This window comes from Aedes aegypti, chromosome 3, assembly GCF_002204515.2.
Source record: "Aedes aegypti strain LVP_AGWG chromosome 3, AaegL5.0 Primary Assembly, whole genome shotgun sequence".
NCBI lineage: Eukaryota > Metazoa > Arthropoda > Insecta > Diptera > Culicidae > Aedes > Aedes aegypti.
In genome coordinates this window covers 75,565,995-75,584,850 of record NC_035109.1, presented here as the reverse complement: position 1 = coordinate 75,584,850, position 18,856 = coordinate 75,565,995, and the positions used below count along the sequence as shown (strand labels likewise).

The following is an 18,856-nucleotide window of genomic DNA, read 5'->3' as shown; positions in this document are numbered from 1 at the left end:
TAACAAAAAAGAAACATACAGCATTCAAAACTAATTTTTAATGGACTAGATGATTACTTAAGCACTTCGTTGTTTTGTTCAGATGTAGTAGAATACATTTGGAAAATTTAACAGCGGACATATCTGGAACTTAAGTAAATTTAAGAAAAATACCAGTTTTCCCATGTTTTTTGTTAAAATATTCGGTAAGTCGAACAATAAATTGCATTTTTTTCAACATCACTTCCTTAAGAATGATAACTGCGAATATTGCACAAGTTTCAAAAAATTATAATCAGTTTTAGAGTAGCTAGAAGTGGATATCGACAACTTATACTTTTGAATCTTAGGTAGTATAACATTTATAACAAATCCAAAACCAAAAATTTAAGTCAATTTCTTTATGTTTGGCTCCTAAATGTATATATATAATCCATAGTTAATGTTCCTATCAAAACATTGCGTAATTATCCTTTTTAATTTACATTTTACTACCAAACATGATTATAGAGATTTAAAAAATAAATATTATTACCATAACCGCAACACAAACGTTTTTTAAAATGAAGAAAACAACAGGATATATTCTATTGAATAGTATATCAATGCTCTCTGCTCATTCAAGTTATTTTGTATTTTTCTTATAAAATCAATAAATTGCAAAATAGGGTGCTATTTTGAATATAATTTGAATATTATTTCAAAGATAATTGAATATTACGATGACATCAATTATGTGGAGGTATGTACAGCATAGTTTAGGGTACTTTATTGTAAAACGAAGTTCGTAGTTCAAATTATTTTTACAGACAAATTCAAAATTAACATTTACCTGTTGTTAAGAATGAAAATTTGGTTTACATTGATTAAAAATATCATTTTAGAAGAGTTTTGAACTTATGGCACAACAATTTTCTGAACTCAAAAGCGATAAAAACTGTTTATGATTTCTGTAAATATATAGTTTTCAACTAAATTTCTCTCAGAGCTTACGAGTATAATCTATAGATTGAATCCAATGACAAAAATAAACGTTATTGTTCGAATTATAGGATTTAATAGCAAAAATCATTGGAAAACTGGCATTTCTCATAACTTTACCTAAATTTCATATATGTCCACTAATAAATTGTCCAAATGTATTTCACTACATCTGAACATCATAATTAAGCATTTCAGTAATCAAATAGAGCTTCTAAATTTAGTTTTGAAAGTTGTGCGTATGAATTTTAGTAGGTGTACGAATATGGAATTGGGTGAATTTTAGACATCAATTCAATACTTTTCTATTAATCCAAAGATGAATGTAAATGGAAACATTTTGTGATTGGCAAACAATAGATGACACCTGTTACCTTCCATGTGGATAACGTATTTGTAGCTCAATACTTCATTTAATAGTTTTTTACTAACTTGATGTGGAAACAATATCCTGTACGAATATGAAATTGGGCCACTGTAGCCAATCAGCATGACACCTTTTGTTCTCGGTAGATATCATTCACACTATAGAGTTAAATTCATTTACTCATCAGAATTCATTCGAAGCATAAGAAAAACAATTAATTTTTCTTATAATTGGTCGGTGTTCAGACAGATTGGACAAGATATTTTGGCGTTCTAAATATACGTTAAAAACTCCATCAATTCAGAATTTTCCGATGTTATTTTGATACAAGTGCATTAGCAAATAGATAAGTTCCATTGTTACAGCAAATAATGCAAAAATTTAGATATTTCGAATGACTGGCGTACGTTTTTCTTAAGCCATGAAAAATCACATGGCCCAGTCTGTCTGAACACCGATCAATTTCAACTCCCATACACCTAATTTGGCCACTCTCATAGGAAACCAATGCGATTGGCCAATTTAGGAACCGAAGTTAAATCTCTGGCCGAAACTGGTTCTGGTGGCCTATATTGACCAACGAGATTTTCAAAGCGAAAAAATGCTTTAGCTCAGTTTCGATCATTTACGTACATAATATGGATTGAAAGCTTGCATTTGACATATTTGCAGTATAAATACGGCTTCCCGTGTAATTTCTATTGACATTCTCTCTTAGGCCAGGGTGGCCACCAAATATCCATTTTGAAATTCCCGCTTTTTTCCCGGTTTTCCCGGTATAATTTATCTAAATTTTCCCAGTTTTTAATTGAGGGGCCCAAACGCAAAAGGGTGACCCTTTGGCTGGTTTTTTTTAATTGATTATACAGGTCGGACTCGATTATCCGGAGACTCGATTATCCGGGGACTCGATTATCCGGAATTCGATTATCCGGAATTCGTTTTTTTAATGTTCTTGTTTTTCAATTTTTATGCATAAACCTGAGAAAATTTGGTATTGCAACATACAATATGAATGGTTTTGCAGTTTTGAACGTATTTAAGAAAAGGGGGGTTTGAAAAAATGTTTTTTGTGAATGCTGATCAACATTTTTTTTTTTTGTAAAGACCCCTACTGTTCTTAGAAATAATTTCAGGCTACGCCACCGCTCCATATACATAAATTAACGAAAAAAGATAATATTTAAGTTCTTTTATCGAAGATTTCAATTTTTTTCTTAGTGATTCGATTATCCGGAGTGAAAAAAAATCGATACTCCGGATAATCGAGTCCGACCTGTACTGAAAAAATACTGATTTTTACATTCAATAGGAAAAACTATATTATTCGTAGAAGATTGGCTTGTTTTTTGGCTCCCGTAAAATTAGTATGGAACAAAAAAACTTTGTCGATTTTATCAAAACTGAGTTTCTGTCACTTACAACCTTTTGCTTCTAATCCCCCCCAATTGTGCCAATAGGACGGTTTCTACTCTTGGTACTTTTCATTCATTTTGACATGGGTTTATTTTAAAAGCTACCGAGTCCATATTTATCAACTGTCAGCTGTCCCGGCAAACGTTGTATTGAGGCTTTGACAAAAATCCCAAAGTTTACGTTCCCTTTTTTTTTCAACTTTTTCGGAGGATTTTCAAAAACATTATTCCACAAACACACGTTGGAGCACTTGATGAAAAAAAAGTGAAAGCATTGTTCACATCGATCGTCACGTTCTCAAGCCAACTCGTGACATACAAACATCATTCCATTTTAGTTTATATAGATATGCCTCTTTTGTACATCTTATTACCACCCTATTTGAAAGTATTTCAATTCCTAATCTTTCGATTTTTTTTCTTCATAAAAATGAAGTGTCCACTTAAGTAAATAAGTTTTAGGTAAGGATGAAACAAAGCTGCACATGTTCAAACATGTGTCTTACCTTATTTATTTAATTTTTAGCCGATTATAGATAACGATTGATACATTAGAAGCTCTTATAAATAAAGCATTGTTGTCAAAAATATTCAGATTGTTTGATCTATTATTCAGTAACTAAAAAAAATTATGAATCCAATATGTTTGAGAGCTTAAAACATTTGCAAGAAATTTTAAAACTTTGATTCAAAACTTCGAGTCAGATAAGCTAGGTAAAAAATCAAGGCCTGATAGTAACAGTGGTTTGTAGATTTAGGGCTTGAAGATGTCCGTTCAAAATTATTTTCCCGGTGACCATCTTAAATTCCCGGTTTTTCCCGTCTTTTTCCCGATGGATTCAAATTCCCGTCTTTTTCCCGCTTTTCCCGTTTTTCCCGGTTCGGTGGCCACCCTGTTAGGCTGACCAAAACCGGTGCTTTTACCCTATCCCCAACACTAATAAATAGTGAAACATTCGAGAAAATATGCAATACGCCTTTTCTTGTGACAGTAGTACTGAGCAAGTACTTTTCAAGAAACTCGTAATAGGCCTTTCAAGAGGCTTTGGGTTAGACCGAGCATGTTTTGTAATTCAAGGATGAGCTCGGGTTAGGCATACTACAACATCCTTATTTTGGAGTCTACCCCGTTTGTCAAAATATCATTTGACAACAATCGTTTGACCATTATCGTTCGACTGGAAAGGTAACTATAATGGTAAGATCGGTATACCGTTTTGATTCATATTACGGACAGCTACAAATTCCGGACACTCTACTTTGTATGGGAAACACTTCACACGAAATGTTTCAATTTTACCGCTCAAAAATTCTCACTTTCGAGGCTCGTTTTAATAACCATCTTTCATAGATATCTAGGGCAATTGATAATGCCCAACTACCTTAGACGTCTTTTTAGTGGTTTTAAGATTTCAATTGATGATTCGACTTTTCTATTCATGATTTTTATGAGCTGTCCGGAATTCGAATCAAAGTGTCCGGAATATGAGGCAAGAGTGAGGAAGCGTCCGGAATAAGAATCATGAAAAGTCCTCACATTTATATTTATTTAAAATTATTCAAGTTGCTAAATCAAAATCTTCACCCATTATTCGAAAGTTAAGTGGTTTGAAGGTTCGATAACGTTGAGGAATCATACAGAATGATTTATTTCATATGCCTCATGACAAACTTAATTGAGGCCTTAAGTGTCCGTAATGGGACCTTCCTTAGCCGAGTGGTTAGAGTCCGCGGCTACAAAGCAAAGCCATGCTGAAGGGGTCTGAGTTTGAATCCCGGTCGGTCCAGGATCTTTTCGTAAAGGAAATTTCCTTGACTTCCCTGGGCATAGAGTATCATCGTACCTGCCACACGATATACGAATGCGAAAATGGCAACTTTGTCAAAGAAAGCTCTCAGTTAATAACTGTGGAAGTGCTCATAAGAACACTACGCTGAGAAGCAGGCTCTGTCCCAGTGAGGACGTAAATGCCAAGAAGAAGAAGTGTCCGTAATATAAATCAAAACGGTACCCTTAGTAGACAGTCCCATAACAAAATAACACTATTCGACAAAATAAAATTTTAGGATGGATCAGAGTCGCGTCTACTTGGCGATTGAAGTGCAAGAAGAATGTGGAAAAAACCCATTTTCAAATGATTTGCAGCACCCTAGGATTGTTTTTTGACAAAGTTTGAGTCACAAAAAATATATTAGGCATAATATCAATACATTTTTAAATTCAATTAGGATAAGTATACCAGTTATGGCCATAGTGGTTCCCTTTTTCGCCATATGTAATATCTTAAATGCCTTCACATATTGGAAAAATAAGGAGTGTATCGAAAAGTAGTCGCAAACATTCAAAACGATATATCTCAGAGCATAGTTCATCTTTTTAAAAGCTTTTTTCACGCAAATCTTCATCATCGCATCAAATATTGAAGCAGCTAAAATAATATTGAATAATATGCAGCCTTAATATAAATACAACAAGGTTTATAAAGCAAGGAAAATAAAATCTTGCACAAAATTACATTTTTTAAGTGTCTTCTGAAGATTCGATGGTTTGTATTGAACAAAATGTATATCAAACAGAATAGGATGAAAAGCTTATTCTATCAAAAAATATGTTTACTTCACACAGCACGTAAAAAGAAATTCAAAAAATAAATTATTGCTCTAAAAAAGCTCTATTATTGGAACATGGTCGGTTTTAGAAAGTCACTTTTGTTTAATCAACTTTTGAAGCTCTGTCATATACAGCGGCAATTATATAGAATAACATTTTTTGCTTACATTACTTCATGAATATGCAAAGAAACTTTTCCAATCAAAAAACAATTTTTTATTCATTACAATCGTTCGATATTACCATTAACGTGTAGAAAGAAAAAATCAAAAAACGAGGTCCTTAAAAATCGACTTTTTTTGATTTTTGTATTTGCTCTCAATTGCTTGTTAATGAATTTTTCAAAATATTTTTTACACTATGTCATGAGAGTTGTGGCACAGAATATATTAGCATTAACAAAAATCATTTTTTCTAAAAAATTTACATTAATATTATTATTAACATATCATTTTTTTCAGAGGTGTGCAAGATTTTCATCGACATATGTTAGTAATTTGCAAAATTATCATTCAAAATGCCACTTTATTGAAACAATATCACCACATCATCATTTTTAAATACATTGTAAAGCATTTCTGATCAAAAAAATGTTTGTAGGCTCAACCCATTATTTTTGAGACTGTTTTGAAAGTTTGCGACTACTTTTCGATACACTCCTTATTGTGTTTTAGCAGTAAAATATAGGATTTATCATGATGTTTAAACATCCAAAAAGATTAAAAATGCAAAAGTTCTCCAATTTGGCATATGGCCAACTAGGAAACCACTATGGCCATAACTGGTACAATTTCCCTCTTCATGCATTAAATTGAAATCTAGGTATCTCCCTTCTATATACTTGGTCAAACCAATATTTTTACCGCTAAATGACTATAAGGAAACGTGCAACAGAATATTGGCATTTATTTTATATATGAATTTAAAATGTTAACGATCATTAAACAAACATACCCTCACATGTGCATGTTATAAATAATACTAGTTTTCTTTTTCACTCATCTGCCTCATTATATAATAATTATTATAAGTTTGATAAGATCTAACTCTAAATCAAGCGAGTTGATGCTTTGTTTCATTTATATCTTTATCCAATGAGCAATATAATACAGTAATATTTTTCCATGATAAGGGTACGACTACGGTATTAATGTGTTTGTTATGGTTGGTCTAAGATTAACTCTCAGCAGAAATTCAAAATTTTCATACATTAGACACTGACATATAAGTGGCCTTACAAGAGCTAGCTGGTGTCGTAAAACTATCGTCGAACCAAAAACAGCCATCCTTCGAACAGTACAAGATAATGCTGGCGAGACAAATTCTTCAATGGGGCCCAGATAGCCGTAGCGGTAAACGCGCAGCTATTCAGCAAGACCAAGCTGAGGGTCGTGGGTTCGAATCCCACCGGTCGAGGGTCTTTTCGGGTTGGAAATTTTCTCGACTTCCCAGGGCATAGAGTATCTTCGTACCTGCCACACGATATACGCATGCAAAAATGGTCATTGGCATAGCTCTCAGTTAATAACTGTGGAAGTGCTCATAAGAACACTAAGCTGAGAAGCAGGCTCTGTCCCAGTGGGGACGTAACGCCAGAAAGAAGAAGAACAAATTCTTCAGAAGACTCCTAACCTGGGAGGGAGGCACCGATACTACACACGAAATATAAGACAACGTTATTTTGAACTGCAAGATAACTCCAGTATGCCAACAACAATCAAGGCAGGCTTCGAGTAAATCGGTAGTTTCCTTTTGTTGTGCACCTTCGATCTTTCCTGACAAACATGAAAAAAGGGCCACAGTTTTCTATGCACTAAATATTCGTTTTCATTGGAAAAAGTAGAACGATGCGTTTTTCAATGCTTTATGTTCAACCAGATTAAATGGTGCTCACGTGAAATTACTTGCATTATGTGCATGAATTGATTTTTATTCGATTTTTATCACTTTTGAAGAAATACGAAAATGTGTTTTAATCAGTTACGCGCTTTTTTCATGTTAGTCCAATATTTGAGATCTGGGCTCACAGTGACAGTTCGTGACAGCGGAATCTCGGCTCACTATGACGTACAGAAATGTTGTATTGGTTTCTCCCTCCCAGCTCCTAACCAGTGCTGGGAATGGTAATAGTAGTAGGCTTGAATTTCGCGAAAATCACGTGGCTCTTCCCAGTACAGTAGTTCAAAAACGTGAAACTCGTCATGTAGCCTATGTTGGGTGCATGGATTTACTAAATCGTTAGTGTCATTGAAGGCTCTAAATGCGGGAAATGCAGCGGGAAATAGAACATTTTTCTACAGTAATTTTGGGTTGCCCTTAGCAACGGGTGTTTTGCAATTTTCACGGCTTTTGCCTACAGCAGCGGTGGGCGTGAATTTCACTGGCTTCGCTGACTGTGATTGGCTTTGCTTGGCTACTGTAGAGTAAATTTCAGATTTTTTTCCCAACCCTGCTCCTAACCACGTCCGATCAGCAGCAAATCTATCCAATGAATCTGGCCTCGGTGAAATATGAGCGACGCATGCGGTTTCATGTATCTCTCTTTCTCTAACAGGATTTCCATCATTCCATCGTCTTCATTAACTTCGTCATTGTTTCGTGAACCGAAAAGAGTCGCTTGTATCATCGGGCTCTTTTCAAAACCCAGCGTATAGTTGGTGTCGTCATCCATTTTATGTTGACTATCAGTGATGCCAAATGTAAACATTTTTTTTATGTATAATTACCATACTTCGTTACATATACTACAGCTTTGGAAGCAATCCTTTTTTTTCCCTGTGTTTAAAAATGGCGATAGGAATGTTAGGAACTACAGGCAGGGTTGCCACTATGCCAGATAAATCTGGCACTGCAAGACTTTTTATCAAGGAAAAGACAAAAAGACAAACTACTCATTTGCAAGACATTTTCAAATTCAACCAGACTTTACAGACCGACGCGTAGCCACTGTTGTCATGTTCATTTACGCGCTTTTCTAAACAGTAGTTTAATGAGAGCCTGTTGTGAAAAAATGAAGCAAATTGATGCAACCGTTTTTGAGTAACGAGTTTTTATGTACAGCGGGGTTTCGCTGGTGCGACCACAACTGTCTTCTAACTAGCGAATCCTTCCTGTTAGTTGGAAGCTTAACAGGAGATGAAAATGCTCCAGATCCACGTATATGGAGTGCAAATCGTTTCGAAACTTATTTTTTCCATTTATGGAGACTACCATGCGACGGCTCTCGAACAATTTTACCTCTACTTTTGACATTGGATTGCTTTTAAGTTGGATTTGTTCCAACCAGAGAACACCCAACCATCGAGCCATTCCATGTAGTGGAGGCCGAACGAGCGAAACCCCACTGTATTTGGTTCTCTTTCTTATTTAATACTCCGAACGGCATGAAAATTAACAAGGCAGGCTCTTTACTGGCGTAAACATCAAATTTGGTTGTAAACAATTGACGTCACTCCTATCGTACCATATATCATCCGGATCACTAGATCATTTTTTCAAAATTTTATTCGAGATGGATAGGAATGACGTCGTCAAGTAGCTGTCAGTTTTCGGAATATATCACCTTCTCAAATATAGTATACACGGGTAGAAATCAGAATCCAAAAACAAGATTATGACTCATGATATCATGATTCCAGCGTGTTTTCGTCTTATGAAAATACACCATGATTTGGACTCATGATATCATGAGTCAGATTGCCGTAACGCAACACACGCGTTAGGTTTTTGTAGCTGATTGCTCGGAATCATGATTCAAATGCCAAAAATGCTGAGTCGTGCATCCGTTTATGATCGATAAAATAAAAAAAAACAAGTTAAAAATAGCATGCATTGAGATTCGATCTAAGAACCTTCCGATTGTGAGCCACGTACTCTACCACTCAACCGCTTCGTCATCTTGCATGAAGAGTGATCGACACGAATGTGATGAAGCAAAGTGCGCCGCTTAGTGTTTTCACACTGGATGTTATGCTTATGAGGAATCATGATTATGACTCCAGGAACCATGATTTGTGATCCTGATATTATGACCTAACCAATTTATGAATTTCATGATTTGTAAATCATGGTGTGGGGATCAGATTTTTATCCGTGTACCGTGATACTCTCTTACTTGATATTCCATATCATGATATCGACTTAGAGAACCATAATAAATGTTGGTTTTCATGGCTAACTCGATGGTCCCTTGCATTGCAGTTGAACTGGTTTTGTGTTCTGTAACTCGATACCTCGCTAACTCAATGGTTCCTTCAATATCTAGTTATGGAGAGTTGACTGTAATTTTCAGTTTTCTTCAAGATAATTCAACGGATCTTTATGATTTTTAGAGAGGAACTCCTCAATATCTGATATTGCTTAGCCCATATATTTTTCATGAATTGAGTAAAAACAAAATGATAGCAAAAGGAGTTTTATACATCCGATACTGTTTTTGCACGAATGTTTTTACGCGGCGGTACAAAAATAGTTTCCATACATTTTTTTTTTCGCCAAAACCTTATTTCTGCATGGAACGTCGAGAAATGGTGTTACTTTTTTTGCACGGTTTTTTGAAATTTTAAACTTTTTTTGCACGGTACGTATACCCCGTGCACAACGGTGTCTGGCAGATTTTGTAAGACTTTTCATTTTGAACTCGCCAGACATTTTTCAAAATCTATTGGCAACCCTGACTACAGGGGAATCACAAATTTGTCAGCTGCGTCGAAGGCTACACGGAGAAAATGAAGTACTCAAAAGTGAGTTCATTCCACTCAATTCCGGGGGTTCGTGCGTTAACCTAATTTTGAGTTGATGGGGTAGAAGTTGTTTTCATTTGCAGCCATGCGAAAAAATACCTACTGGCTAAGTTCTTTTCACTCAATCGGCAGATCAAATAACTCAACTTTCAGTACTGTGCCACTTACTCAAATTTGAGGTAACGCACAAAGGTTCGGTTTTTGGGTTGTTTTGCTCTTCGCTCTCTGACAACAATAGAAGGAGCGAATGAAATAGGAAGAGAAAAATAACTCAAAAGTAAGTTAAAAAATACTCAAATATGGGTTTTTGGTTTTCTCCGTGTAAGGAAGGCCCCTCATATTCACCACTTACATTGTCATTCACAATCGGACTTAGACATCTTTTTTTTTTCAAGCTTTATTGACATAGTAGAGACACACAAATTTGATTTACAACTACGAATTTAAACTAGATTTTACGATAACATTTGGGGCGAAATAACAAACATTGATCAATTTCTTGGAAAAACAGAAAAAAACCAAGCGATTTAAGTGTTTAAAATAATATCACAGTAATTTAAGTTGTTAAGATGCCTTCGATCAATGGGTTGATGGACAGTTGGCAACTAAGAAGAAACTTTTCACCAATGCGGTTGATGAATTCATCTAGAGTTTCCATTTTTGCAGGTCATCAGTGGGGTACCACGGGTCAAGGTTGAAGATCATCTTCAGCAGCTTATTTTGCTTCACCTGTAAACGCCTTCTATGTGACGCAGCGCAGTTCATCCAAGCAGGAGATCCATACGTGAGTATAGCTCGAAAGACGCCTTTGTATAGAAGCAATTTATTATGAAGTTGGAGGGACGACCGGCGTTTTACCAGTGGGTAAAGCGAGCGGATAAGCCTATCGCACTTGACCAATGTCTGGTTGATATGCTTATCGAACTTCAGTTTGGAGTCCATAATCAATCCGAGATATTTTGCTTCTGGAGTCCACGGAACGCTGTGGCCGTTTGCTCTGATCTCGACATTTGGGAGCAGCCGAGGAGAACAATTGCGCGTAAAGTAGATTGACTGCGTCTTCGTAGGATTGATTTTTATTTTCCATTTGCGATGGAATTCCTCGATTTTATGTTGGGCTTCTTGAAGCTTTTGGGTGATAACTTGCGGGTCGCGATGGGTCACTAAGTATCCTGTATCATCTGCAAAGAAAGCATACGTGACTCCATCCACCTTGATGACGTCAGCTGTAAAGATGTTGTACAGGGTTGGGCTTAGTACCGACCCTTGGGGGACACCAAATGGTATTTCACAAGGTCTAGATAATTCGCCGTGCACTTTGACTTGGAAGCTTCTGTTTTTCAAGAAAGATAGTACCTTAGGAGATAGTTCGGAAAATTAGCTTTTATCATTTTGAAGACAACTGCGTCCTGCCACACGCTATCGTAAGCTTTCTCAACGTCGAGCATCACCATTCCTGTTGATTTCCGATCGCTGAAGCCTTTTTTGATGGCTTTAGTTATCCGAACCAGCTGATGATTTGTTGAGTGTGCCTTCCTGAATCCAAATTGTTCGTTTGGAATTATTTCATGATTTTCAAGGTGTCGTTTCAACCTGGCTAAAATGATCCATTCCAATATTTTACTCAAAGTACTGAGAAGACTTATTGGACGATAGTTTTCAGGTTTGGTGATGTCCTTATTTGGCTTTGCGATAGCTATCGCCTGAGCATGTTTCCACTGTTGCGGAAAGTAGCAAAGCTTTATGCATGCATTAAAATTTTTTGTCAAATAGACAAGGCCCTTACGTGGTAATTGTTTCATACAGATGTTCTTTACGCCATCCATCCCAGGTGCTTTTCTTGCTGCCAGCCCCCGAATAATGCTGTTTACTTCCTTCGGTTTGGTATACGTAGACCAGTCGTCGTTGACTTGTTGTTGCGCCTCAACATCAGCTATTGCTTCTTCCACTTCGCTGTTAATAGTAGGGACACCAGGCAATGAATTATTGTGTGCTTTAGAGAAACATTCCGCTAGTACCCGCGCTTTCTCCGCAGGCGATATCATCAAACTACTATCAACTTGTAGGGGAGGATTATATTTCACTTTGTTTCTCAAGTGCTTGGAAATTTTCCAAAACTTCTTACCTCCTTTGACTAATTCTTGGACTGTATTGTCGAAGTTCCTGTAACGAATTTTGGCAAGCTCATCTTCGATTCTAGTGTTCAGTGACTTGACAATCAGGCCTAAAGCAGGATCCCTTGATCTTTGGAATTGACGCCGTCTGCAGTTACGGAGTCGTATAAGCAGTTTGATACAGTCAGGAACGATGATTTTAACAGGGTTTGGAGGACTAACCAGCGGCACTGAGCGATCTTCTGCTTCTGATATAACTGTTGTTATATTGTTGATTGCTTCGTCAATGTTTGCTACACTGTGTAGGTTGTTGATTAACTCCGAGGAGAGATCAATTTTTGAGTTGATTATGATGAGAGATCGTGATGAACTATTGGAACTGACATATTAACAAGGTTGTTAGAAAGCACGAGATCCAGGACTGAAGGTCTTCCTGTACCACTCGGGATGTATGTAGGACTCTGAGGGCACGGCGTGTCTGGTAGAACAATATTATCACAAAAAAATAGGCATCGCTAAATCTTTCAGCATTCGAAAATATAGGTTTTTAGCTTTCATTTGACGGGTTCCCCAAAAAAATCCACCGAGGGATCCCGAACATTTTTTTTAATTTTAAATTTTCGTTCCTTGAAGTACAATATTTTCAAAAGAAACAGTTTTTTTTTCTCACAAGCTCGATGGTAGCCCAAATTTCAAATGAAAGTTGGTATAACATAGATATATAAGATTACATATTGTAATAGACATAACTGTCCTATGTGATCTTGGGGATACGACACTTACTCGTACAGTGGAGGACACACTCAGTTGAGTTCAACTTATTTTCATTCTTTTACCAAGATCCGCACAGCTGAGCGGTAAGCAAATTAATTTTAACTGATATGTCAGCCTAACATCAAGTTTACTTAAAACAGCACCTTTGGGTGCCGTTACCAAACGTCACTTTTACTAAGATGTCAACAAACGACCTTTTACCGAGATTTGCACAGCTGAGATCGGCATTCGGATTTAAGTGTGTATTTGATTCTATATATATACACTATAACTGTTTCTGTTCATATTTAGAAAAGATTAATTTTCTTTTCCTTCTTTCTGGAATTACACCCCTATTGAGACAAAGCCAGGTTCTCAAATAAGAGTTCTTCGGTTACTCATTAACTGAGAATTTGATTCGCTTATCATGATTGTTTATTTTATATTGTGTAAGAAAAATATACTCGACCGATGAGATCTAATCAACCATCCTAAAAATTCCACAAACTACGTAACGCTCTAGGGGGAGGGGGGAATAGCGTTTAATTTTTCCATACAAAAAACGTTACGCAGAGGGATGGGATGAGGAGATCAAAAATTTCCGATTTTAGCGCTACGTAATAAATGAACGCTGCCAAACGATTGATACGAAATAGAGCTCTTTTGAGCCATTTTTACAAATCAATATGACTTGCTGCTGGGTTAATATTGTCATATTTTCCACAATTAATATGATATAAAAAAAAACAACATGCCAGAAAATAGTGACTCTTTGAAGCGAAAATAGTCTTGCAGTTGTGTTAACTCAACTGTTATATCCTTGAAAAAAAAAATATCCTTGAAAATATCGTGGTCAACAGGCACAATCTGACTTCATAAATAAGGAAAAATGCCACATTTGAGGAACAGAAAATCTATTCAAGATTCAAGAAACGCCATTCCATGACCAAGTAAATACTAACAGTTTGGACTAGACCAAAAGAATCATTGAGTCAATTTTTTTTTTCAAACAGTACGAAACAGTCGACAAATTCGATATCTTTGGAAGTTTGTTCATATGTCTCTGCAACGGAAATTCCATGGACATCTGACATAAAAAAGGGACACATGCTTTGAATTTGGAGATCCTAATTTGACTCCTCCTGACTTAAGTTTATGGAGCTACTGTAAAAACAGAGGCAGAGCTCAAAGCAGACTCTTGAGTCGCTATCATCGCAAAACCCCTAAAAAAGCTCCAAAAGGTAATAAATGCAGCCACTTGATTGATGTTGCTTTCATGAAATAGCCCAAAAAATTGCAAAAGTTGCACCCTGTATTCGCTGATATTGCCAATAATCACATAATTAATTATATTTCATGTTGATAACATATATTATATGAATATGATATCAATCTAAAAGGAGTATAAAATGGTAAAACTTTCTTACTTGTTTTAATTACTGCAGTAATTGTGAAAATTGTATTATTGTTGTTCTACTTGTCAGAAAACCACTTTCACGGTGGAATTATTTTTATGATTTGTTTTAACAGGAAATATCTTCCACTATATTCTTGTTAAATTTTTAAATTCCAAGCTAAAAACATCAAAATAACGTCAATACTATTAAAAAAGTCTGTGTAGTGTCACTTACTGCGGGTGCCTGGATAATATAGGATTTTTTAAGCTTTTTGCTAAGGCTTGGGCTTAATCTTTAACGGTTGATTGGCAAAGACAATTCGCAATCAATAACTAAGTACTCAACGAACTCTAAGCTGGGAAGCAGGCTATGTCCCAGCAGAGGTGTAATGCTAGTCAGAAGAAGAATAAATTTAATGTATTCTAACCATGAAAAGAAACAGTGCTCGGTTGGATATACTTCCACAGTATGAATAAGTGAACAGTCGAACTTACAACATATCTAATCGAATAAGTGTCCTATAGCTCAATAAATCCTCAAAATCACATAGGACAGTTTTGTTTTTTACAAAATGAAACTCAATAGATATGTATATATATATTTATTTTATGAACTTTTATATGAAAATAAAACTTTTATCCAACGAAGCTGTCGTTTGCAATGATTACATTTAAAAATAATGTACTCTAAAGAACAAAAATTTTAAATAAGAAAAAAATGTTCAGGATCCCTCGGTGGTTTTTTTTGGGGAACACGTCAAATGAAAGCTAAAAACCTATATTTTTGAATGGTGAAAGATTTAGCGATGCCTATTTTTTTGTGATAAACCTTTCCCATATACACGCCGTGAGGGGCGTGTACATAGAAGTTTGAAGACTGTATTAGACCTGCCAGCGTGTTACCAGCTGTGTTCGCTCTGCTGCAGTGCCACATACGATGCCTTGCATTGAAATCTCCCACGACGACAAATGCCTCGGAACGTCTAGTAAGTGTTTTGATGTCGTGTTTGAACTTCAGTAGTTCGTCTTTCGACCGGCTGCCCGCAAAATATGCTGCTATTATGTCAATACTTCCGATGGTCGAATGAAGACGAACCCCGACAGATTCAATGATTTTGGTTTTCAAACAATTGAGCATATTGTAGTCGATTCCATTCCTTATCAGAATTGCTACACCGCCTCCCCGGTCTGCCACTGAGTTAGAACGATCCATCCGAATGCATGAGAAGTTGGGTATGAAGAACGATGCATTGGGCTGTAACCATGTCTCCGTCAGGATTGCAATATCTACTTCATGCGACTGAATAAAATTCGACAATTCCAGGGTTTTGTTGCGAACGGACCTTCCGTTCCAGTTCATTACTTTAACTTTCTGTAAGCTAGTGAATGTATAAATACTTCGCCATCAGCTCCTGTAGAGCGAAAAATTGTTCTTCTCTGGAAGTACATCCCCTGAAACGGTTGAACATTTCTCTAGCTAACCCGAGAAACTCAGAAAGGGTGAAGAGATTGGTGTTATTTCTCTCGGTAGTCATGTTAGCAGCTTCTGGTCTCATTTCCGATGTAGTAGGGCGAGAGACAACTTCGGCAAACGACCGGTTTTGGGTCACCCAGCTCGAAGTAAACTTACGGGGAGGATTAATCGCCGGGCCACCATTTGGGTTTTGACGAGATTCACTGCTCACTTGTCGTTTGATAAACTCCAGCCGATAAGGACATTCCCTGAAACTTGCTGCATGATTTTGACCACAGTTAGCACATTTAATGTCTTTGTGTGTTTTTGATATGCTTCCACCCGATGCTTTTTTAGGAATGGTGCAACGCTGCTATGCTGTATGCTGCTTACCGCATTTAACACAACGCAGTTGAATGTTGCAGTGACAACTACCGTGGCCAAAGCGTTGGCAACGAAAGCATTGGAGAATATCGTTTACTCTGCGTGTCCAGTGTCTCCAGCTGACCACAACGTTAAATAGGTACTGGACCCCCTTCAACTTGTTGAGCTTAACTGTACCTTTAGCGAAGTTTAGTACGTAGAGTGCACTACTGTTATCCCTTGTTTTATACAGCAACTTAACTTCTCGGGGAGAGATGTTGTTCTTTGCTAATTCCGTTTTAATTTCTTCTATGTTATAAACAGGGAGACCCGAAAGAACGATTTTCACTGATGCATCATCACGAGTTGCATGCGTGTAGAATTCGGCATTTAATTGTTTGAGTGCCTCTTGGATGTCAACAAACAGTGAACTACACTTTGTTCGAATTTGGACTGCTACTTTCGAATTTTTCAGCACGAACTTTCCGTCGCCGTTCAGTTGATACAGCAGCTTGTTAATGTCCTGTACGGACATCTTCCATACGGTGATAGGAGGACAACGAGCAGAATTTGTTTGAATGTTCTGGCTCACATTCGTCATCTCGTTCTCGACGTCATCAATGTTGTTTTGCTGCTCCAAGAGCTCGAAACTGTTTCGCAGTGGAATTGATGGACACACTTGTGCTGGACCACCAGAGTTCTCCGATTCCAAAACCGGGAAGTCGGACATAGATGCACTACGGGAGCGATTTAGATGAGGTTCCACCACCGGTACCACTATCTGATCGGATGAGTCGGTTTGCAGCGTTGAGGTTAGCTGCGCTTTTGTTTTTCCTTTATCGTAGCTACGACGTTCCAGAATACTACTTATTTTGCGGACGCCACTCCGACTACCGCCGTCGGAGGGTCCGGAAGGCACACCATCAGCTTTTATGGTTTCCCCCATGAACGACTGGGGTAATCATTGGCCAAACGAAAATTATTATAATTGATTTGTGATGTGAAACGATGAAATGATGTTTATCGCTCGACAGCTGTCAGTTAATTGACTTAGACATCTGTTATCTATGATTCAGGCAAATCTATCATTGCTTTGCTCAACACAGTGAAAAAAAATGTTATTAAGATTTATTTAAATTTGAACAAAACAAACCATTTTTTTTTGTAATTTATGATGATTTAATTAAGGATTCTTGAACCTTAAAGATACGCTTAAGTGTTCGCATAAGTGTGTCCACCGGTTAAGTGTGTCCGCTCAACTTTGCATGGCTTTCTTTCATATCTTATCAATAATTGTACTTCAGTGTTCCATTTGGATCACTATAAAACATAGTATTCGTAAAGCTGCAAACATAAATTAAAATCTTTTCTTGGAATAGTCACTGAAACAGGTGAGATGGGATTGCCTATGGTACCTACATATTGTTTGAGTCAAAATGTGACTCTTTTAAAGGTTTATTTACACACAACAAAGCTTCCAAACAATTACTCACATACTCAATTCACGTTTCAGGAAAACATACATCACATACACACTTGAAATGTCGAAGGATGCGCCGAACCATACATCCGAGGTCCTACAGATCAACTTTGTTGTTCAGGGCCGAGTATCCGACGGGAATCTCTCTCAGTTCCGTTTTCAAACACAGAAACTCACCGCAAACGCACATTAGCGCAGTGCAAACCGCGTTCAGCATCCACCAGCTGATGGTCGAAGGAAACGCACTGTTATACCACCAGCAAACCACCAAATGGATGAAGTGGAACGTTACGCTGAAATCCAGACAGAGCTTGGTGCGCCTCACGATGAACCACAGCAGCCCCGAACCGCACAGGGAGTTGAGTACGAAAGCGAATATTACTAACCGTCCGCCAATGTCGGTGACGTGAATTTCCTACGAAAAGGTATGAAGATTACTCTCAACTGGAAGTGTTGCGATATGATAGTATTCATATTACAGCAGCAAGGATTTTTGCAGCAAAATTTAAAATAATCGTGATTTCCATACAATTGATTGATAAAAGGGTATGAAATCAATCGACGGAATATGATACATTTGTAGGTGGTCTTCATGACCACAAAGTTTCATAACAAGATTCGTTTTTCGTAAGATTCGTCAAATTATACAGGGAACTTACGTGATACTCGAAGAGATGGTCCAGCGTATGATTGGCCTCGGCAAACAAATCCATCACAAACATGATCGAGCCGAGACTGACATAGAGTAGGGCCTGCATGGCCACGATTTGCGCTATCAGCAGGAACGGGTCCCATTGGGTGCTCCGGAACGTTCCGGTTAACTTTTTCATGTTTTCTACTTGAGGTTTACGTTCCAATCGTTGAGTCGTTTCCACTAGCTTACCAACTAAAATCTTTGCCTTCTTCCGGTGAAACCTTTAAGTTTTATCGTGCCTGAGCGATAATCCTTTGTTTCATTTTGTGATGGGAGGAATTTTGCTACAATTTTATCGATTTCATCACAATCACGACTGAAAAAAGAGTTGTTTTGATTTCACTTTTATTTACGTAGTGAGCGATGGAAATGTCAGAATGAATGTGGAAGCTATGTTGACCCTGACGACAGCAGCTGGGCGGTGGGTGGTGTCAATGTGGATCTTGTTTGGGTGAGGATAGCAGTGGTGGCATTTCTTATTACACAACGATTTTCCATCCGTATTATT

The 18,856-nt window shown here is 37.1% G+C and overlaps 1 protein-coding gene across 1 annotated transcript; it reads right to left on the bottom strand.

The window, feature by feature from the left end:
• Positions 1 to 17,480: 17,480 nt before the first annotated feature.
• LOC5576836 (protein SYS1 homolog) lies at positions 17,481 to 18,737 on the bottom strand. Its single transcript, XM_001662893.2, has 2 exons — positions 18,314 to 18,737; positions 17,481 to 18,069 (listed from the first exon to the last, which is right to left on the bottom strand). The coding sequence occupies exons 1-2, from the start codon at positions 18,482 to 18,484 to the stop codon at positions 17,752 to 17,754; spliced, it is 489 nt and encodes a 162-aa protein (XP_001662943.2). The 5' UTR covers positions 18,485 to 18,737; the 3' UTR covers positions 17,481 to 17,751.
• Positions 18,738 to 18,856: the final 119 nt, after the last annotated feature.

Bases quoted from the DNA above. Each gene is read 5' to 3' on its own strand.
- LOC5576836 (XM_001662893.2), bottom strand. From the start codon at position 18,484: ATGAAAAAGTTAACCGGAACGTTCCGGAGCACCCAATGGGACCCGTTC. The intron at 18,070-18,313 runs GTAAGTTCCCTG...ACCTTTTCGTAG, and splicing joins ACCATCTCTTCGAGTATCAC to GAAATTCACGTCACCGACAT.